Source organism: Coniophora puteana (assembly GCF_000271625.1).
Source record: "Coniophora puteana RWD-64-598 SS2 unplaced genomic scaffold CONPUscaffold_3, whole genome shotgun sequence".
In the NCBI taxonomy this organism is placed as follows: Eukaryota; Fungi; Basidiomycota; class Agaricomycetes; order Boletales; family Coniophoraceae; genus Coniophora; species Coniophora puteana.
This window is the reverse complement of record NW_006913055.1, coordinates 257,399-279,034: the sequence shown is the minus strand read 5'-3', so window position 1 is coordinate 279,034 and position 21,636 is coordinate 257,399. Positions and strand designations below refer to the sequence as shown.

The following is a 21,636-nucleotide window of genomic DNA, read 5'->3' as shown; positions in this document are numbered from 1 at the left end:
GGCAAAATTAAGCATGGATTGACTGAATAAACGCTTAGTGAAACTTCGTGACCCTGGCTCCCCAAGTACGAGCATGTAGATGTAAGAACGTAATAAAGAGCTATCAAGGCTGAGTTGGCTTGAGAAGAAACAACAGGTGGCTGACGTATCGTGTCTAGTTATAAATATGCTGCGATGTCGAACTCCTTCTCTTTTGCCTTAACCCTCCCGCTGTCGAAGTCTTCTGACAAGCAGATCTCAAACATCCCGGCCGCTCTAAGGTTATCAATGGTAGGGTCATTCACCTCGTCAAACCTGTCCCGAAGGAGTGGGTTGCGATTGGCCAGCCATAGGGTCTCGAGCATACTGGCGTTGCGAACAACCAGGTTGTCACGGCTCTGAAACCCTACGACATAGACAGATATGACGAGCATGATGAAGGAGGCAAAGAACGCGAAAAGAAGCTACAAAGATGAGAACCTTTAGACAGCTCCACATCATTGGAGAAACCGTACCGGAGTCAAGTTAATCTGATCGTTTTTATCGGGATATCAGTGGTCAGACCCTTGGAACTTTATGCAAGAGGAAGAACAGACATTGAGCATGGAAATCAGAACAATTTTCGGCACTTCTACTTCGACCCTGTACTCTCGGCTTTCTACCGGGGTAGATTGTATATAATCTGGTGCCATAGGTTCAAACCATGTTACTGTGTGTGACAACCGCCATCAATTAGATGATACTCTGATAAACAGAAGATAGCATACGTGTGTTTAGAATCTTGGCTGCGGTTTTGGCGAGTGCACTCTCAAGGTTGGTCACGTTGAGGGAGAAGGTCGGGTTGGGAGGTGCAGTGGTAGACATCTGTGAGCTATTATTGGCCAGAGACGAAGTATCAATTCCTAGCTGTCTCATCAAATAGCTGGAAAAGCCATGAGCATCCACAGAGAACCATTGAAACATACGCACTAGTCAGCAGTCGAAATTGTGTATCCTGGCCCCCCGAAATCCGATATTCTGATGGTAGAGTGCGGCGATTTTGCCAGTGCTAGGGACAACTGAAATAAAATGAATGATATTCGACGTGTGAGAGCGAACTGCACTTACCCATTGGTGGGCTTCTGTAGTTGTCTGACTAGCTACCTCCGAGCCTTGCGTCATATTACCCAAAGTCTCCCCTGAGCCGTTCGTGAAGACATTTGTATACGAGTTTCCATTCGGTAAACCCTGCCACATTTGCTGACCATCATCGCTTGATGGTGGCAGACAACTCAGTACCTCGTTGGTTTGAATGTCCGTGAGTACATTTTTCGAGGCGGCTATCATCGAGCAACCTGCGAAAAAAGCTTGCACTCTCGCTTGCTGAATACCTGTGCCATTGGAGTAGGTCCAGTTCATCGGAACTCCATATGCGTTGTCCAATGAAGATGAGGAGTCGAGAGCGGTGGTGATCATATAAACGACGTCTACCTGTATCCCATCTTTAATGATGGGTATTTATAACAAAAATCACTGGACGTACGCCAGAGCCATTGATCAGATTTGTCATTTGCTCGTTATATGTCACGAGATTTATCCCTGATACAACGAGCTTCTATAAGTTCATCTTCAGGCCCTATATATGAGAAGAAACAACTTACAAGGAACCGATAGTGATGTGTTTGAAGCATAGCCGTTCCAAACCAGAGTATTCTCGGCAGAGGCTTTCGTCGTCAGCGTCATGTTAGCCGATGGAACAAGGCCACATTTAAAATCAACTGTAGTGGCATTTAATTGGATCGTCCCGGCCCACTCTGATGTATCGACCGTATCGTACACGGTGGTCCCATCTAAACCAGGCTCCTCGTAAGATGGCATACCATCGTGTTTGAACGTAAACCCGACAAGAGTGGTCCAGTCGAAATATTTTGCAGATTCTTTGCTGAGGTTAACAGGCCAGCCACGCATAACCCAGATTGGCGCGGATGCATTCTGAACGGTCTGATAGCCGGTAGGCGCCATAGACATGATGCTACTGCTCACAACATGAAGCACAAGGGCACATCCAAGATAAGCGGTGATAATGGTGGAAGAAACCACCCCTGCGGGCATGTGGGTGTTGTTCCACAATGATACCAGGGCGCTACCAAGGCCGCTCCATGCACTCGATGCGTCTGACAGTGTGGTCAGCGACTGTCGACGATGTAGAGCGCGAAGTAGCCCAAGTCGCTGGGTGAGTGTGACAAGTATCGTCGAGTACACCTGTTAGAGTATATAAAACAGGGACCAGTTTGAAGCAACAAAACGAGACATACCGTGTAAAATGCCTGCTGGCTTACGCTCAGAATCGTCGGCAACCTGGATCCTTCTTGAAGAACGGTATTGATCCAGTATTGCTCCGCACGTGTCGCGTGTATTTTGAGGAATACAATATGAATGATAACCAAGGCAAAGTGAAGAAAGTGGGTAATCCAACGAAGAACCGGGAGTGTCATCCCAAACATGGTTACGTTGGCGGACTCGGGGAAGAAGTAACCTATAGGCGCCGACGCTCAGCATTCTATACCCGGTCTTTAGATTTCAGAGACACAAAAGACGCCCGACGTAGATGTTGAAAGGGGTAAAGGGATTTAAATGCTGGTAAAACGAAAACGAAAGCTTACTTCGAATCCTACTGTGCGTAGACCGCAGACTGCTCTGCGCCTCCTCGAGCCACCTTACTCCCTCTCTACCATCTTGATACTTTTCACTCCTTGAGCCAAGCGTTGAGTTGTCGGGCCACTCGTCGGACTCAAGTAATGGCTTTGCGGGGTTGTTAGTCCCGAGTAAGCGGGACGACATCGAGGGCAATGGTGGATGGATGACTCACCCCCCTCGACTATTTCTTATACTGACACAGACAGCACGCGGTGTGCGCCGAGAAGCATCGGGACAACAAAGCATCCATGTTGTCAGGTAGCCCTGATCCATCAGAAACGAACAAGTTATGTCGGCCTCTACTGATGTGGCCGACTAGGCGCTCCTTGAAGCTTAAAGTACCACAGTCCGGTTTCAAGTGGAGGGCACTTGGTTAGTGTTGGCGCATTTTACACCACGTATGGTCCCTGCTGAATAAGAATCACTCCAAAACTTGTCGAAATTTGCCGTTGCTAACCTTCTCTAATACGAGGATTGAAAAATGACCTGGAAAGACAAAACTGTGGCCTGATCCTCTCAGGCGTTAGGACTGAGCTCGAGATGAACAAGTGGGCATCGCGTCACAATATGAAAGATGGCACTATGTCAAGGAGATCAAGATTACGGCTGTGCCAATATATGATGCGTGTTCTCTGGCTTGAACATAAGACCTTGAAGAGCGGAGATCACTGTGATGTATCTAAAACAACCGTGGACAACGTGATAGGAGGATATCATACCATAACCGTGCATGTGTGTGCGCGATCTCTACGATGAGGCCCAGCAGACAAATGGTGTCTAGATCTAATAGCCTAAAGGTTCCAGGCGGGCCACAGGCTCGACGTCTTGTGCTGTGCTTGGATTATCAAAGATAACGGAGTGAGAAGAAAGCAAGATATTATTGCGTCTCGCGCTTCATGTCGACTGTATCTTCTCATGAGAACGAGATCCTTGAATAGCTCTTTAGTTTGATACCGGCAGGCGTCTGTTGCCGAAGTCACATTCCTGTTTTTGGGTCCCCGGCATGATAGGCACAGCAGAATTGCAGGTTGCGGATGATGCACAATGAAAATAAAGCGTTTGCGTCGACTCGGTGGGCGAACTTCTAGAACAGGGGAGACGACAAAACATGTCCTGAACTTCGCGACACGTGTCGCGACCAACCCGGATCGGAACCCGGATGCTCACTTGCCTCCTCACAAGGCAGCCAATTGAACACGGCGCACGAACTTACATGATGCATGATCTAAGAGTGGAAGGAGGTGTAATCCATTATTCCGAAACCAAGCGGTTCAAATTGTAATGCGTACAATGCTGTAGAGTCCGGGAAAGTAGAGGTATAACCGAAGAAAAACAAGTTATGCGTGTATGTATGCACTTTTACCCCCACTCCTCTCGACGCGGCCGCGACGCTCCCGGCTCACCGCGGGCGCATACACCCAGGGTCCTTTGTGCTAGTGGGGATCTATCAAGATCGCGGCGCGGCGTGCCAGCGAGAAGAGACCAGCCACACCTCCAGGTGGGCTGAAGAACCTAAGCATCGCCAAATTCCACCCCATTATATCACCCATTTCCACAAAAATAAATCGTATCCTCCTCCAGCACCGGACGCGAGTCGGAGTCGCGCATAGCTTATCAATTAACTTAACGTCTTCTCCCTCTTGATCCACCGTCACCCAGCCCGCGTTATATGATCAGATCGCTCGGCGGGCGCGCGACGACATCCGGGCCCGTAGGGCTCGCGGCACCATGCGACGCGTTCGACAGCGCCGGATCCCACTTCTCCTCGTCCGAGCCCGCCGACGTGCGCTCGCCCGCGTCTGAAGGTATAGCCATATCCTTTCCCCTGAGCTCCGACACCGGCGTGCTCTTCCGTTGCCCACTTAGGAAAATCCACCCAAGCGGCGCGTCCTCGAGCGCGCGCACCCACAGATCATGCTCGAACAGGTACCGCACGTCCTCGAGCGGATACCCGGCCGTCTCGGGCAGCCCGAAATACGCATAGACGCCCATGACGATGCCGAACACGCCAAAGAGGAGGTACGTCCCGTACGTGATGTGCACGAGCATGACGGGCGTGATCTGCGCGATGACGAACGTGAAGAGCCACATGACCGCGCCCGCGAGCGCCATGACGGCCGTGCGGAGGTGGTTCGGCGCGACCTCGGTCGCGACGACGAACGTGCAGGGGCCCCAGCCGACGGCGAGGAAGACGGAGAAGAAGAAGATGGCGACGAGGGAGACGTATGTACCCGGTACGACGTCCTTCTCGGGGTGCACGCCGAGGAAGATCCCGACGTAGAGCATGCTGAGTGCGCTGCCCAGCGAGCCGTAGACGAGGCACCGCTTGCGCCCCAGCTGCTCGATGAGCCAGAATAACCCGATTAAATTGGCGAGCAGCTTCACGACGCCATAAACGCCCGTCGCGAGCAGCCCGGAGGTGGTGGACGTCAGACCCAGCGCGGCGAAAATCTGCGGCGAATAGTAGTTGACCGCGTTCGCGCCCGTCCACTGCTGGAAGAACGTGAGGAGCGAGGGGATGAAGCACCGCAGCGCGGTAATCTTTGATGCGCCCATGCCGCGGAACTGCTGCAGGAGCGGGAGGTGCTGCTTGCCGAGGTAGTCTGCCTTGATCTCGTCGAGAGTCGCGAGTACGGCCGGGTCCGAAGGGGACTTGCGTGCGATATAGGCGAGGGAGCGGGCCGCGTCGTCGTACCGCCCACGCTCAACGAGCCAGCGAGGTGACTCGGGCTGGAAGAACATGAGGACGGTGAAGAGGACAGATGGGACGAGCTGGATGACGAATGGTAGCCGCCACTGCATCTCGGTTGGCTTCAGGTGTAATTCAGAACCATAGTTGACCCAGACTGATCAAGCGATATACGCGGGTGGGAGGAAGGGCAAGCGAGCACGAGTGAGATCATGATATTTTCTTTACCGATGAGAAGTAAAACTCACAACAAAGCATGCTTCCCAGGGTGATGGTGAGCTCGACTCCTCCCGTTATGCGGCCGCGAATCGCCTTTGGCGTGCACTCCGAAAGGTATGATGGGACGAGGACGGAGAGGAGGCCGACGCCGAGACCGGCGAAGAAGCGACCGAAGTAGAGGACGCTGAGACCTGTCGACTGTGATGATCCGAGACCGGCAATAGCTTGGATGACACCTCCGATGGTGTACAAAAACCCCGATACAATAAGAACTGACTTGCGCCCCCAGCGGCTTGTCGTATATAGCGTGAACAGTGACCCGAAACTGAATGGAAGCCGAGATAAGACCTATGACGAAAGAGTGTGGATCAAGAGCACTCACAAGCCACCCGCCTGGAGGACGGAGACGATGTTTCCTGAGAGCGACGCCTTGGCTGCGGCGCTCTGGGTGTCGAGCCCAAAAGAGTGCTGGAATGATGGCATGGAAAGTATACCGCCCATCATGCCGATCTCCCACCCATAACAGACGTAGCCCATAAGGGAGGCGACCGCCATCGCGTAGACATTGCGATAGCGGGTAAGGTCATCGACGACAGCGTTGAAGACCATGGTCGTCTATTTCCAGAGTCGCGACTCGTACCGCTACAGAGCGGGCGGGGGAGACAGGGTAACAGGGGGAGGGGTGATCGCCGGGTGGAAGAAAGGTTGGGCAGCGGGAGAAGTGTGTCCGTTATAAGGGAGATGTATATAGAAGGTTTGTGGGCAGGTGGACCAGGGTGGTGGAACCAGGAACAGAGCTTGTCGGACGGGTGGACCTGTTTGGGTTTATCACTCCAGACCTCCCCACGTTATCCCAGCGTCAGTTTCCCGTGTGCAGACTCGGTCCGAGATGGCACAGTACTCACTAGATGATTGAGGAATTAATGAGCGTGCGCGCTGACCATGAAGGCCGCCGTCGAATATAGTATAGCGTAGTGTGCTGAGAAAGTGAATGGGGAAGAGAGGACTCGCTGACGACGGGTCCAGTGCTTATGTATAGCGCTGTCGAGTGGGCATCGCGGGTGCTGCCGAGGGGGTCGAGCATATGCTCATGCTGGCCAAGGGCGACAGCGACAACGCTGATGGCGCATCCGCATGATCCCCAGTTGCCCCGAATATTACCGGAATAGGAAGAAGAGGTCGCCGGACAGTAGACCTTTCTGACGTGCCGGGATGCCGGGCGGGCTGGCACACTGACGTGGGAGTGTCTCCGACGATGTGAGCTCGTTAGCGTACCAAATGATTTTCCCCTCGATGATCCCCCTCCCTCCTCAGCTCACACGCCCACACTTCGCGGATCGCATTCTGAAAGTACGGGGCGAACTCAGCAAGAGTCATCTTGGGGCGACCCATCGGTGGACACAAGAGCGAGCGACAATTAGGTGGAGTGCCTGACGCTTTCAGCAGAGCGCAACTCCATGCCTCAAGGAGATTTGGACCCGGGATCTTGAAAGTATAACGAAAAGGCTCAAGTCTTCTCCCGGCCGCCGAACCACGCGGGATCTGAAAGAAGAAGGTCTATCAAACGTATCATCAATTTCGCACATTCCCAGACAGCTGTTGCAAGCGAGCCTGACTCTGATCCTCTGACGTATGTTTGTGCATTACATTCATCTTTCAAAGCAACCTGCATGCGCGCGTAGACTACAATGCATGACTCGGAGTCACTTCTCCTAAAACACATCTTCAAGAAGTGCGAAGCCTGTCGAAAAACTTGATACGCACCTCACAAACTGCGGCGACCTGGGAGTAAGAAATAACCCCACTTTCGATCCCGCCGGCATTTCTATCGCACTCAATTCTCAGGCACGCAGTTCACACACGCCAATATATGCGTAATATTTGTGTATATTTGCTCAATTGTCCCGTTCGCCCTCGAAACGGATCCAGATTCCAGGCCGTGACGCTCAAGCCATGCGCTAACGCATGTTCAAAGGCCCGGTCTCATCTTCATACACTCCCTCGTTGCATGGCTACAGCGACTTGGAGCCTGAGCACACCCAGCACCCCAAGGAAAGAAGAAAGCATGAAGAATATCGGTTGCGGTTGGCGCGTCCTTTGACCTCCTTTGACACTCATCTGTCAACAAGTTCTACGAGAACTTTCCGACGTCTGCCAAGGTCTGCCACTTCATGCATCCGATTTCACCGAGATCCCGTCATGTATATTCTCCGTGCCGCTTCCGGATCTTTATCTCTTCTCTGGCACAGTCAATCATATATCGATATCAAGGACACCGTCGAGGATTTGCAGATCTTCTTTCCGGACAGCCACGCAACGTTTTTACGACGCAAGAGACGAGACCTTCGCTGACCACCGAGGTTTAGGGTTTTGCTTTGACTTCCCTAACGAACGTGGTTCATGTTATAGCTTCTCATTGGCCAGAGGGTGACTCGATGGTAACTTCTGTTGCTCTCTTATTTGCTCAATCCTCTCGTTTCGTCGCATATTCGGAATCTCTGTCGTACTAATGGATATCTTACTTCAGTGACTGTGCCCAAGGGTGTCACATCGACCTGCATTAACAGTAAGTATACGATATTTGTCGTCTGGAGGAACACGGGCTTGAATCGGGCGCTTGCCTAGTTGACTTTGGGGGCGAAGCTGAACGCTGGTTGCTGTCTCGTTGAGCCTACATACATACACCTTTGTTCCGGATCTCTCGGTGTGTTCAATGCACATTCCTTGACTGCACCGCCCGTTACGATGTATGTCATTTCCCGAATTACAAGGCTTTGCGCCAAGGTTCAGAACGGTCGATACACAGCATGATATGCCTTCTTGATGGTTTAATGTGGGTGACTCCATGGCTGAGCTGAGAGCTCAGTGCTCGCCATCGTTGATGTATGCGTCCGATTTTCGCGGCATCGGGTTAGGTTTCACTCTGTATGGGCCATCTATTTGCATACCTCAAGATATCTACTCTTCTCAATACCGTTGACACGCGCTTCATTTCTAGACAAGAACAGGCTGAGATCTAGTTCTGTAAGCACCATGAACACCACACTCTTGGACGACTCCTCGCGGGGCCGTCAGAGTGATATTCATCTTACCTTACATGTTGTAAGTTCCGAGCAGTAGCTACTGTGCACGATATTCAAATGCCTGCTTGCATTTGCACAACGATAATGACTTTCGAAATGCATATCATCGTGCGAGCCTTGATATCATTGCCAAAAGTCAACCAACGAGAGCCTATGCGGGACAATCATGTTTTATGTCGTGATCTCATGGGTGAACAGCCCGGAAATGTAGCGGACCTTTAGAGATAGGAGTGAATGTGTGGTCCTGTTCAGTAACAGTCTATAGTCCCCTGTCAAAGCATCGCATCACGAATGAAACAAGCAGTGAGTCAGTTCTTTCAACCTTTCCTGGGAGTATGCATGTTTAGATGTAGGGTTTCCCGTTGAAGAGTGTTTGTAAGCGATATTACGATGTGTAACATGTTGAGATTTTTATGTGGAGATTGTCAAGAGACTGAAGAATTGCCCAAGAGATCGCCATGAGGGGATAGTACTAGTTGACATCAATGTCGGCCACTGGCCAGCCTCAGGCCAACATTGTGGGAGATTGTGGGGTCAATAATTGCACGTCACAGCTCGACTGCAGACTGACAAATCTCACCGACACCTTATGGAGGGTTGAGAGGTGTTGAGTCAATTACCATCACCATTATATTGTAAAAGACCTGTCAAGCACCGATGAGCGCTCCGCTTGGCAACGACCAGAAACGAGGGAATGCTTGTCCTTACGTCAGCATCTTACGAAGTTAGGGGCTGGCGCGTAATATATTTCTCGTCATTGCGCCTCGTATCCTGTTTCTGATTGTCAATCTCTGCTTGCCTTCGATCCACGTACTGCTTTCCGCTTCACAGGATTGCTAAACGTCAAGCAAATTGCGGCTAATTCTTGCTTATCCCCAACTTGACCAGGCGCAATCCGCCCTATATCCCGATCGACGCTATGGGTGACTCTATAAAAGCTGCTGCTAGACTGCACCCGCCTCCTCACTCCGCCTCTCAACCATTGCCTTCAGCTTGACCAGTACTTTTCGTTGCCCTCAGACATGATTTCCAAGGACGTTGACGCGACAGAGATCGCCACCCAGTGGATCACCAGCTTCAACAAGGCCGCGACGGATGGCGACCTCAACGCGTTTGTCAAACACTTCCTGCCGAATGGATGGCTTCGCGGTACGTGTATTCTACCCTTCATTCCATCATCTTCTGAACTCGAAGAATATCTAGACGTGCTCTGCTACGCATGGGACTTCCGCTCCATCGACGGGCACGCCAACCTCACCTCCTTCCTCTCCGAGCCCCTCGGGTCTGGCACGCGTTTTTCCACCGTCGGGATGCACGACATCGAGCTCGACTCGGCCAGCACGCTCGGCGGGCCATCTACGTTTCCTGTGCCTGGGACGGAGATTGTCGGGATCCAGGCTGTGTTCCGGTTCACGCTGCGGGAGCCCGCCGCGAGAGGACGGGGGTACTTGAGGCTGATGCCGTCGCAGGAGGGGTACAAGGCGTTTGCAGTGTACACGGCGATGCACGAGCTTGTGGGACACGAGGAGCCGACGGAGAGGCCGAGGGGTATTCCGCTGGATGCGACGAAAATGACGACGTGGGAGGAGGACAGGGAGAAGGAGGTCGAAGCTATCGAGAGCGATCCTACGGTGCTCATTAGTGAGCGAACGCCGCTTTCCCGTTGCATCAATGGCTAATGTGTATCTTTCAGTCGGCGGTGGTCAGTGCGGCCTGATGGCCGCTGCGCGGTTCCGTCGCATGGGCATTCGCGCCTTGATAATTGAGAAGACGCCTCGCATCGGCGATGTCTGGCGTAACCGGTAAGCATATTTCGCCTCTCTTCGACAATGTTAGTGTTGCTAACGCCAGAGCTCAAGGTACGGCACGCTCACCCTTCATCTTCCTGCCCACTATAGTTCCTGTAAGCCTTCGCCCTTCCTCTCAGCCAAGTCCACCGCACTAATTTTCACCCGCTCCTCAGTCCTCTACCAGTCCTACCCTAAGAACTTCCCTCAGTACATCGGCCGTACGAGGCTCGCAAACTTCATGGAGTCCTATGCAATCCAGCAGGAGCTCACCATCTGGACGTCTTCGACTCTTCTACCCAACCCCGCGCCTGTGTTCGACGAGACCACGAAGCGCTGGACTGTTGTCGTCAACCGCGCGGGCAACCACGTCACGCTCAACCCGAAGCACGTCCTACTCGCTATGGGCATCGGTGCGCCTTACACCCCGGATATTCCGGGTCAGGACAAGTTCAAGGGCGATGTGTATCACTCGGACTTCCACCCCGGCGCCGCGAAGTACAAGGGCAAGAAAGCTGTTGTCATCGGCGCTGTACGTGCTCCTCCTTTATTCGACCTGGAAGAATGGTTTGCTTATCCTACGCGTTCGCACAGGGCAATGCGTCTGCAGACGTGTGCCAGGACCTCGTCTCCAAGGGCGCGGCGTCGACGATGCTCGTACAGCGCACCGCGACGCTTGTCCATTCACTCACAGCCAACGAGGCGCGGCTAACCCCGCTTTACCCCGAGGACCGCAATCTCGATGACGCCGATCTGCTGCAGGACTCGATGCCGCCGCGGCTGCTGATACAGCTGGCCGAGCGGAACCTGGAGGAGCACAAGAAGCATGACGCGGAGCTGCACAAGGGGCTCAAGGAGAAGGGGCTCAAGGTCACGTGGGAATACAAGGGCATCAAAGCGGGCATTCTCGGATTTTTGTATGAGAAGCTGGCGGGGAGCACAAGTATGTTCTGGCGTTTGCAACCGGTCGGGCCGGGGTACTGACGCGTCGTTCTATAGTGCTCGACACGGGCATCGGTGACCTTATCATCAACGGGCACGTCAAGGTCAAGCAGGGTGTCGAACCCTCGCACTTTGAGGAGAACGTCATTGTGTTCAACGACGGCTCCAGGGTCGAGGCCGACCTCGTCGTCCTTGCGTACGTTCATTATTGCAGCTCATTGTGTCCTCCTCTTCTTACTCGTTCACCCTTTAGCACGGGCTACCTCCCAGCAGGCGCAGGCGTTGAAACGCTCATGGGCCCCGACATCGCAGCCAAGGTTGGCCCCGTGTGGGGACTCGACAAGGGCGGTGAGCTCCGCCGGGCATGGCGCCCCACGGGCCAGCAGGGCTTGTGGGTCTTCCCGGGCGGATTCCAGCAGGCGAGGTACTACAGTCGGCACCTTGGGCTGCAGATCCTCGCCGAGGAGCTGGGGATCAAGGGTACTACGGAGGCTGTTCCCGGTGAGTCGCCAGGACGCGGTTGTACTTATGAAGGTTTATAATGCTGGCTCTTGAAATTATAGCTCCCTAATACATCCAAGTGCAAGAGGCACGATAAGTCGACACACGATAAGTCGACGGGCACTCGGACTATCCACAGAGATGGCCGAACGATGTTAGAGTAAGCTAGATTATGGATATAGGATTTGCACGGCTTCATGTACATTGTATCACTTTATAATGACTTCATTACCCCCTACTTAACCATGCAGCGTTCTGAGTGCAGATACCTACGGCCTTGTGAGATCGAAATCAGTTGACCTCATGCTGGCTTAAGGTGCGTGATCATCACAGCGCCGGATTAGCTGGAATGAAAGTTGACATCTACTGTTCTATCGGGTTGTGGATCAATGCTTCTTCCTCGTGAGCCTCCTCCGCTACATTCTCAATCGCCCCCACGACCAACTAACAGATGCCACAGCTCCTCTTCGCGTCCTTTACCTCCCTCATCTGGCATCATGCTCGTCGTTGCACCACACATCGCCGGCATGCAGGGCACGGTGACATTGCTGTACGCCAATTCCTCGACGACGCCGCGGACCCGGCTGTTGAGAATTTGCCGGCTGCGGGAATGACCTACGAGTGCTTGCGGACAAGTTCAATGAGGCAAGAGTAGGTGGTCGTTAACGAAGGAGGTGGGCAGTGTGTATCCTGTGAAAGTGGGTGAGATGAGAGAATTACGATTGATGGACGGCACGAGACGAGCATCGCTGTTCGGTCCCAGGGTGTGATGACAACTGGAGCGCAGTGAGTCCACATCTTCGTTCGATGTATGGTTCCAACGGAGAGTTGATATGGTTTTGGATGGTTTCGACGCCGAGCAGCTGATAATTTTAGGTGTATCCGTCCGTTAAGAAGAAGTCGATGACCTCGAAGCCTCATGAAGAATGTGCTGCGCTGATCTTGTAGGGAACTACAGATGTTGCTCACCTTCTATTAGGTGGCTCGCCTCGTAGGCAATGTTTCCTTCGAGCGCTATCGTGTACTCGGTTTGTTATGTAAGGCTTCCTTTATTCCTGAACCTTTCTTCCTCGAGCCCTCAAAATATTTTGACGCTTCCAATGGGCTTGGCTTCGGAACAAGTATGTGAACGAGAATCCTTGTGAGTGGCTAATATTTAGCTCGGCCTGATATCAACGCACACGAAACAACAAGTTGTTGACGATAAGACGATGCTGATATACTTCGGGCACTGCCCGCACCGTTTTCACAGGACGAGCGACGCCACGATGTCTTCGGACGTCGATATGCAATATCCCCATTTCCATTTTTAAGCTATGTTGTCGTTTACTCACGGTATATTCTTAATACAGATAGCTACTCATAGCTCAGCGCTACTGTCCGTCGCCAGGTGAAGGCTGTTCGAAGACTCCGCGACGAAACATCAATGACAGCGCGGAGAACTTGACGTGATGAAAGTCGCGGCTGTATCATCGGATGCCCTTGAGAGTCCTATTGGACGGCCTAAAATGGACTCTGGAGTGATGTAGGTCACCGGACCATCATCGTACGGATGACCTACCCTTCACCTTGCGGCTTCGTTTGATGGTAGAACAAAAACCATGGACATCTATCCCCTCATTTTGGTCTGATTGGCCAAGGATGCTTCGCAGGGAAGCTGAATTTATACGAAAGGTTCGGTCATGCTCCATCCAGCTGAGGTACGAGCTCGAATCTGATAACACCCCATCATGCCCGCGAACTTGCAGGACACCAAGCATTCGCCTTGGAACGGATAAGATCTGCACGCTCTACACTCAGGGTGGTCGGCGTACAAACTGATCGGTATCACACTGTCACCCGTATTACGCACAGCTAACGCTGAAATGTGTCTCGCAGGCATGTGGTGGTATTCTTTACATCCCACGTTCCAAAACGCTTCTCAGCAAGGTCAAAAACTCCGAGAAACGACCCTAACTCACTCCACGATGCACACCTTGCGAGAACTCACAGAATCTCGGTAGCGAAATTGCCCCCATGTTCCGCGTATGTTTTCTCTGTGTTCATATCCGCGGAGCTTTGAGCCGTTCTCCATCATATTTACGACATGTTTGCTAACGGAACACCATTCTAACTATAAGTGTGTGAGCCATCATAGTCTTCGGTGCGTCAGAAGCTGTTCGAGGTCCGTTCTCAAAGGCGCTGAGTCTGCCTGGGATTTTATGTACAGGATCTTACTTGCCGGCCTCGCAGGTATTTATTTCCATGAAATTCGTCCACTATTGCCAACCGACAATCGTTGCGCCTCAACGGCATGTCTTGCCTCGACGATGCATTCTACCGCTATCGACGAATGCCTTGGATGTAGAGCTCCATATGAGCTATTCAAACCCTTGCCCAAGAACCTTCTAAGATTCGAAGCGACGTCTAATTAAAACCACCTGGTCACCAAGTGGGCACTCGGCGCGACCTCACCCGGTGCATTCTTAACTCTTTCTCATACTTTTATAACACCAGTCCCCACCCGACACCGCCTGCTGTGGGACACGCTCATTACTCAGCGAGCTGAGCAGCAGGGCGACATCAAAGCACCAATATCCTCGTTCTTGGGCTGTTCGTTATATAACGGCCCGGCTTCCAGTGGGCCTTGCTGGGCTTCCTTCCTCGATCGACGCCCCTGTGTCGCAGAGATGAATGCCATCTCCGAAGATGCTCTGGCAAAATCGACTCAAATCACTAGCTACACTGCAGGTAAGCACGTCGAGGTATAATCCAGAAGTGAGGATAATCACCTGTGCTGCCAGCTGGACTCTTCACCGTGGTTCTCTATGACTTCAGTAATACTGTTTCCAACATTTCCTGAAAAATTATTAACGTCATTTCATTAGTCCTTAAGTTTCCGCCAGAAGTGAGTCGCCCAGATCTATGATCCTATCTTATTAGCGTCCTCATGGTCTTCTTGCTTAGCTTGAGCTGATATGGGTAAGTCCCGTCGAACGTGTTTGAAATACCTTCTTTTGATCTCGCTCTAGTTAAAGCCATGGTCAGTTGTGACGATCCTATATGTCATGGTGAGTATGGTGAAGTGTCAGCCGGAACGATTTGCTCATTTGTTTTAGGTGCGGTACTTGGGGATGCTCGTTGTACTGTGAGTTGATACCCGTTCATAAGACATCTCCTTTACTAAAATCTACGTAAGATTACGGCTAGGTTAGATCACTGACTTCTCTACGTTCTTTATATGTTCTGACGGCCTTGTAGTTAACGGCGTTATCAACGTCAAGAACGATGCTGTAAGGAAACTTACTCCTTAACTTCAGATCAAGCTAACTAGGTTTAGGTGTGAGTACTTTATCAAGTTAGTGGTCCCCACCTGCAACAAATCATTACGACCAGATGTACGTTGTAAAATCGATGAGGTATACGGCCCTTAACCTAACCGAAACGCCCAGGCTACAATTTACTGGTTTCATACACGTTCATCAACCTCTTCCTCATCGTTGCTGCGCAAGGTAGATTGAATGACACATCCACATCCTGGTGCCTAACTCGATTTTATCGCCAGCAATCATGATCATCCGCGTCTATGCACTCTACCGCAACTCCAAAGCGATTCTCTACATTCTCGTGAGCTGCTGTTTCGCCGAGATGGGTCTCTTGATAGGCTGTGCTATCAAGGTTTACGCGCTACGTGGTGGAACTGGTATATCACTCCGCAATCAATGCCATTGTCTATTGACGGAGAGCTCCAGGTCGGGTCACTCAGACGGCGAACCACCTCTGCGCGTACACAAGCAATCGGGATAGTTTTGCGCCAGAAATTACAATGGTAGCCGCCATAGGGACCTTCCAAGCGATCATTCTCATCGCGGCGGTGTATTCGTTTGTTAACCACTTCTGGAAATATCGTCACAGTCGTCCAGAGCTGCAATCGAGTGGTATCGTATCGTTCATCACGGGGAACGTGTTGTATTTCGCTTTGTAGGTTTATCAAGTTTTGTCTGCTGGATGTCGTCCCCTCACATGAAAATCAGACTCTTTGTTGGCATTGGGTTGAGCTGTGCTACATACGCAGTATCTGATGGAACTGCGGTACGTGTTTGTTTTATATCCTTATTCCCTTCTTGACAAACTGTTTTGTAGGGACCAGCGTCCATCGGCATCTTCGACATGACTGCATACACGTTCCCTCTCTTTGGCTTCTGTATCATTGGGCCTTACCTTGTTCTTAGCGTCAGAGTCGCGCACTTTCGTGCCCAGAGGCGAGCACGGAAATCAGGGTTCCATCAGTCGCTTGGAATGAACGCGATACAAGTTCAAATTGAACAGGAGTCGAGGACAACGATAGAATTGTGAGTCTTCGTTGGTTGGACGACAATACATCTTGCTGACCCAATACGTCCAGCTGAAAGTATCTCTTATAACACAATACGTACGCAGCGCTAAACGCATTGGTTAGATCTTGGATGACGGTGTGCCTGAATTATTTAGCCAATCGAGAAATGAGGTTCCAAGACCACTCATTACGATAAGCTTGATACGGTAAAGGATATCGGTACCTATAATGTACAGTAGAATGAAGACCACTCATTTGCGTTGTGACAAGATGCCCAACACCCAGCGGTTAACTATGGGACGTCAGCCAGTCGGCCACTCGTTCAACGAGATCTGCCTTTTTGCCAGAGACGGGCTGACTCTTGTTCTTGAGGAATTCCTGCATTTGGAACGGTGATCAGCTCATATACACAGAGGACATTGTGTTGTTTACCTTGAGCTGATCATTACGAAGCTAGAGTTAGGGTATATCGTTAGTTATAGATATTTATCGACCAAAGTGCCCGCGAAACTGACTTTATTTAGCGTCCCGTCCTCATACTTACTCCTAATCTCTGCCTCGTCCACGCTGACGTCCTGTAATTTATCATCAGCGGAAGGCTCTACGGCAAGAGAAGATGAAAGCACGCACCGCTTTTCGTTTAGTCCCCGCCGTCGCGATGATCGTGTTAGCCGCGTCGTCCTTGAACAAGACCTTCTTCCACTCCTTTATCAGCTCGCCAGCCCTCTACACACGGGTTGTAAGTACACTCATCGGTCATATCCGAGGTGAAGTAGACGCTAACCTTGTGCATCATATCATACTTGGGCAATGTGACATCCTCGAAGGACTCCGGATCAAACTCCTCTCGAAAGGCGCTCGCTTGGAGCTGTGCATTGTGGAATGCGAGTGCTAAAATAGAGAATGGTAAGGAACCTGCATCATTTTACGACGGGCAAAGATGATCACCTGGATTAGGGTAGGTGTCCGGGGGATACGCCCCGTTCTTGACGCAGAGCTTGTCTATCCACGCTCTCGCCGCATTCTTCACGTCATCTGAGGCTGTTAATGCGAGAACGTCAGTTACCCGCTGGATGGAGCTGAAAGAGGATTGCGCGTGCCTCGGAAACCTTCTTCGATGGGGGCCGCGCGTATGTCGTCTGCGAAAGGCAATGGGATGAGATGGAAGCCCCCTGGCTCGTTCCACCCGCCTTCTTCCACCTTTTCTGCCTTAGTTGCATGGTTGATCAGTGAGGCGGCGATAAAAGCCGACTGAGGCTGTTCGTACCTGAGGGAGCATTGCACAGAAGACCGGTGCTGCGTTCTTCCTCAGAAGCGCCCGCACCAGCCCAATTTTGTCCTTCTCGAGCATGACCTTGAGCATAGCTGTGAACGTTCGCCTGCTTCCTGCATATTTCTTCGTTCCTTGAGTGATTGATCAGGAAACTACGAGCGATGATATCTGTACCTGCTCGTCTGGATAGATGAAAGTAGAGTGCTTCACATTGTCCTCAAATGCGAGCTCGTTGCGATCTTTGAAACCGAGTAGCTTGAGTCCTTGAAGATTCATTCAGTGAGCAAGCTGTGGTAATGATGGTTTGAGTACAGACCTGGTTCGAGTTCAAGCGTCCGGAAGGACCTTACTTCCTCTGCATCATAGAATGGCTTGAACAGAGTCAGCGTTGGGCAGGGCCAGGATATTGATTCTGAGACTTACTCGCTGTCCATAGGGGACCACCCTAGTTCCGTACTCGGCACCATCCATTTCGTCATCGCTGTTCTCATTCGCCGGCGGAGCTCCGAGTTCCATACCATAAACCAGCTGCGATTTTTCTACTTCGGCTTGTTGTTCCTGCAGCAAAGCATCAGATGCGATAAGCTCTAGGCATACGGAACACACGACACCTACTTCGTCAATGTATACGGTGCGTGATTCGGCAACTTCCATACGATCACCGAGGTCGACAAAATACTTGTACGAGCCCTTCTTCTGCTCAGTCACTAGGCCGTACCTACGGCAATAAGTCACGCAAATCGTGGAGAAAGGGCAGAAAAGTTCACCCTTTGACCCCTATGACGAAGTCGTTGGCAAGCTCGAATGTTATATTGAATATAGCCCGCTTCGGCACTTCGTGAATCCGCATTTGGGCGAGCAAATCGTTGATGCGCGTGATGGATATTGACTCAGGGAGAGTGCCCTCGTCTTCCGCTTCATCGTCGAATCCACTGTTGATCAAGACAGACTACCGATACAGAGCATCAGAAGGGAGACTAGGAAAGTGGCCGCAAACGTACGGAGTAGAATTTAGTTGGATCAAATGGCCGGTCCTCCGTGCCGATGAAAAACGGCTCGACTTGAACGCCGGATTCAATCAGGTCCTAAAGTGGATGGGGTGAGGATCGAACGTCACAATTGACGTGGGTTCACACATACAACTAGAGTGGTACGAGCAGAGGTTAAGAGTTGCTTCGTTCCAGGATGTGGGTCGTCATTATCTGTTATCAGGAAAACACGCTTGGTAGCAGTCTTCGGTGCGCTGGTGGACATCTATGTCAGTATATGCTCCTAGTTGAATGTATGCCTGTTACTTGTCTCGAATGACCCAGTTGCAACTGGTGAAAACGTCGCCTATAGGTACTCTCTTGCCCTCAAGCGGAGGGTACTCGGACTTGAGCAGGTCGGAGTCCTCGCGTGCGCCTTGATGCGCTTAACGTACCAGAGGAAGATCGGATAAGGCGTGACTCACCCTCAACCAGTTGGATCAGCTCCTGGATCTTTGGGGCGTTCACTTGTCCTAGTTGCTGGTAGACGAAACAGCCCTTCTTGATCTCGGACGCGTAGCCTGCTTCTTCATTCGTCCGTGTCTCCATTTTTTCTTGAGGAAATGCCTTGTGAAGAAACAAGTGTACGAACATACCGTGTTAAACAACAAAATCCCGACGCAGTCGTTCGGACCAACGAGCACCTTCTTCTTCTGGATCTGCATAGCGGCTTCTAGAGACGTTAGAAGTCGTGAGGTCTGTACTCCTTCATACACCGGATCTTCTTTGAGCTCTTGCATGGATGGCGAGCAGTCGATACAGAATAGAATGACATCGCGTTTTCCCTCAAAGTACTAAATGCAAGGGTGAGCTTCATGTCTAAGATAGAGTCAACAAGTCAGACCGAGGCATCCTGCAGCTCTTCCTCCTCCTCTTCATCGATATTGTTCCAGTCGTCGAATGGGGCCATGGCTTGAACGAAATGGTGTCGTTGGTTATGGTAGGAAAAGAAAGGGGTTAACGTTGGGCGCGCGTCGGGCGTGTCGCGCGTTTTGCCAACTTCGGGTGCTGTGGCGGAGTTCAAAACCGTGTCTGCGCCTCCGAGCCACGTGGGCATGACATCGTCAAGGTTTCTGAGTTAGCTGAGGCTGTCTGCGCTGCAACATTAGCTTGGCTCAAAAGCTCACTATTCATTCGTGTCTATCAACATAGTCATCAGGTTCTATCCGATTCTCATGACTACATTCAAGGTCCCTACTGCACCACGCGTCGATATCGCGATCCGGACAGTTTCTATTGCAGATCTAGAAGCCCTTGAGCTGCCCACTCTGAAGATTCGGAGCGACGAAGATGTCCTGACCTGGAAGCGAACCAGGGGGTATGAGGAGTACGGCAAGTTCCTTCACCGCCTGAACGAGGCCGTGAGGGGTCACTCCTTACCGTGGTCAAATCCTGAAGGATCGAGCCGCGTACGTCTCAGGACGTCTCTTGATCACAGGTTTTCCTGATACATGATCAGGATGTGTTGAAAGTGGTCCAGCTTTTAGACACTCTTGAAGGCTGGATAGACCCCAACGTGCGTGATAGAGTGAAGGAGCCTGCACGCTTTGGCTATGTGCAGTTCGAGACGGAATGGGGCGCGACTCTAGAAGAGGTTAGTGATTACAACGTTATATCTGAGCGATGAGTACCAACGAAGATCCAAGAGGGCAGGTGCCCTTCTGGAGGAACTACTCTCCCCTCGCGATGGTGGAACCGACCTTCGTCTTGCTGTGCCCTACCTCCAGCCGTACTTCATCACTTCGTTCGGATCATTCAAACGGAAAGATTACGGGACTGGCCACGAGACGTCCTTCGTGATATTCTTATTCTGTCTAGCAAAAATCGGGTTCTTCCAGCTTAGGCCAAACGAGGAACGGGACATTGTGTTTACTGTCTTCATCCGTTACCTTCGACTTTCCTGGAAGCTGCAGGCGGATTACCGGCTCGAGCCAGCGGGTAGCCACGGCGTCTGGGGTCTTGACGATTATCATTTCTTGGGATATGTCTTTGGTAGCAGCCAGCTTCGAGGTTTGCCATGTTTTTCTCTCTCTGCAAAACTACGCTGACGTAGTCTAATAGACCAATCAGCGATCCCACCTTCCGCCGTTCTCAAGCCTCCTGCTCCCAGCACAAACGATCCGTCACTTCCTGAGACAAATCTCTACTTCATGCAGATAAACCAAATTCACAAGTTCAAGACCGGACCATTCCACGAGCACTCGTCAACGCTCTACTCAATCGCCACCGGCGTCCAGCGGTGGGAGAAAGTTAACATCGGTCTGCTCAAGATGTATGAGGTACGTTCCACGTTCCACGTTCACAGCCCTCGACCACGTGCACGGCGACGCCTCGTTCTTTCCATCCTATCGTTCATTTCCGATTTCAATTCTGATGGATCATGATAAAATCTTCCCGGCTCGGGGTTCACATACACGTATTTTTCACAGGCCGAAGTGATAGGCAAGCGAGTAGTTGTGCAGCATCTGCCGCTCGGAGGCCTAGTGGAGTGGGACCAAACGAACGATCAAGTCGATGATGACGCATCCATTTCCACCACTACGACGCCGTTCAGAAGAAGTGGTAGTGGGGTCATGACCGCGAGTGCAGCAGGGATGAGCCCAAGGACCCAAACACAGGTGGCGTCGCACACCCAGTTGCCACCACTGCGGCAGTACCCGCCGGCAGGATCAACACAAACACGCAGTATACCGCCCTCCTCTTCCCCAACAACGTCACAAGCTCAGAATCAGAATCGCGTACACGGCGATTTGGGTTTGGGCGGCGCCACTGCCGCACCGTGGGCATCAGGAAGATCATGATTACGGCTCTTGTTGAAGGATTTGGTTGGTCGTTGTGACTGGTGGATTTTGTTCGGACCCCTCGTGCGTGCAGTTGGGCAATTCCAACGGAAGGCGGCCGGCGATGAAGATGCGGTTTCGTTTCCACTGCCCCTCCTGCCTTTTTGCCTCACTGGAGTTGATCGGTGACACCTAAATTATAGACTGATGTTGCCTGTGCGCTTGCGGCGAAGTGATGAGCTGGTTCGACCCACTTACACTTCCGTGTGTACTGTACTGTATTCACGTTGTATGCATATCTGCTCTGTGCGTGAACGGACCCTCTTGTATCATAGCGGGGACTCCGTGTCATCGGGTCAATCAG

At 51.6% G+C, this 21,636-nt stretch overlaps 6 protein-coding genes across 6 annotated transcripts; 3 read left to right on the top strand and 3 right to left on the bottom strand.

Annotated features, from left to right (window-relative positions):
- Positions 1 to 2,733, bottom strand: CONPUDRAFT_162996 (uncharacterized protein). Its single transcript, XM_007767408.1, has 10 exons — positions 2,622 to 2,733; positions 2,274 to 2,494; positions 1,620 to 2,220; positions 1,502 to 1,557; positions 1,087 to 1,449; positions 949 to 1,037; positions 747 to 901; positions 576 to 688; positions 495 to 509; positions 1 to 443 (listed from the first exon to the last, which is right to left on the bottom strand). The coding sequence occupies exons 2-10, from the start codon at positions 2,460 to 2,462 to the stop codon at positions 159 to 161; spliced, it is 1,866 nt and encodes a 621-aa protein (XP_007765598.1). The 5' UTR covers positions 2,463 to 2,494; positions 2,622 to 2,733; the 3' UTR covers positions 1 to 158.
- Positions 2,734 to 4,320: 1,587 nt separating this feature from the next.
- Positions 4,321 to 6,046, bottom strand: CONPUDRAFT_50061 (general substrate transporter; the record flags this gene model as incomplete). The annotated part of the gene is made up of 3 exons (XM_007767089.1): positions 4,321 to 5,501; positions 5,593 to 5,888; positions 5,946 to 6,046. The coding sequence occupies 3 exons, from the start codon at positions 6,044 to 6,046 to the stop codon at positions 4,321 to 4,323; spliced, it is 1,578 nt and encodes a 525-aa protein (XP_007765279.1).
- A 3,622-nt stretch (positions 6,047 to 9,668) lies between these two features.
- On the top strand, positions 9,669 to 11,917 carry CONPUDRAFT_50047 (FAD/NAD(P)-binding domain-containing protein; the record flags this gene model as incomplete). Its single annotated transcript, XM_007767087.1, has 8 exons — positions 9,669 to 9,795; positions 9,850 to 10,287; positions 10,340 to 10,448; positions 10,506 to 10,549; positions 10,610 to 10,965; positions 11,028 to 11,376; positions 11,433 to 11,571; positions 11,629 to 11,917. The coding sequence occupies 8 exons, from the start codon at positions 9,669 to 9,671 to the stop codon at positions 11,915 to 11,917; spliced, it is 1,851 nt and encodes a 616-aa protein (XP_007765277.1).
- Positions 11,918 to 14,545: 2,628 nt separating this feature from the next.
- On the top strand, positions 14,546 to 16,314 carry CONPUDRAFT_142289 (uncharacterized protein; the record flags this gene model as incomplete). The annotated part of the gene is made up of 13 exons (XM_007767407.1): positions 14,546 to 14,606; positions 14,744 to 14,763; positions 14,823 to 14,837; positions 14,888 to 14,926; positions 14,975 to 15,003; positions 15,055 to 15,065; positions 15,117 to 15,152; positions 15,308 to 15,367; positions 15,421 to 15,558; positions 15,608 to 15,836; positions 15,890 to 15,947; positions 15,999 to 16,207; positions 16,261 to 16,314. The coding sequence occupies 13 exons, from the start codon at positions 14,546 to 14,548 to the stop codon at positions 16,262 to 16,264; spliced, it is 909 nt and encodes a 302-aa protein (XP_007765597.1). The 3' UTR covers positions 16,265 to 16,314.
- On the bottom strand, positions 16,228 to 19,442 carry CONPUDRAFT_118992 (Ku DNA-binding complex, Ku70 subunit). The gene is made up of 19 exons (XM_007767406.1): positions 19,337 to 19,442; positions 19,089 to 19,286; positions 18,918 to 19,035; positions 18,760 to 18,868; positions 18,605 to 18,707; positions 18,466 to 18,549; positions 18,232 to 18,413; positions 18,080 to 18,182; positions 17,888 to 18,022; positions 17,781 to 17,835; positions 17,639 to 17,727; positions 17,459 to 17,587; positions 17,292 to 17,400; positions 17,140 to 17,232; positions 16,976 to 17,082; positions 16,822 to 16,917; positions 16,707 to 16,766; positions 16,624 to 16,644; positions 16,228 to 16,569 (listed from the first exon to the last, which is right to left on the bottom strand). The coding sequence occupies exons 1-19, from the start codon at positions 19,400 to 19,402 to the stop codon at positions 16,480 to 16,482; spliced, it is 1,947 nt and encodes a 648-aa protein (XP_007765596.1). The 5' UTR covers positions 19,403 to 19,442; the 3' UTR covers positions 16,228 to 16,479.
- Positions 19,443 to 19,590: 148 nt separating this feature from the next.
- CONPUDRAFT_99183 (Phosphotyrosyl phosphatase activator) lies at positions 19,591 to 21,636 on the top strand. The gene is made up of 5 exons (XM_007767405.1): positions 19,591 to 19,901; positions 19,952 to 20,086; positions 20,139 to 20,502; positions 20,554 to 20,771; positions 20,922 to 21,636. The coding sequence occupies exons 1-5, from the start codon at positions 19,668 to 19,670 to the stop codon at positions 21,291 to 21,293; spliced, it is 1,323 nt and encodes a 440-aa protein (XP_007765595.1). The 5' UTR covers positions 19,591 to 19,667; the 3' UTR covers positions 21,294 to 21,636.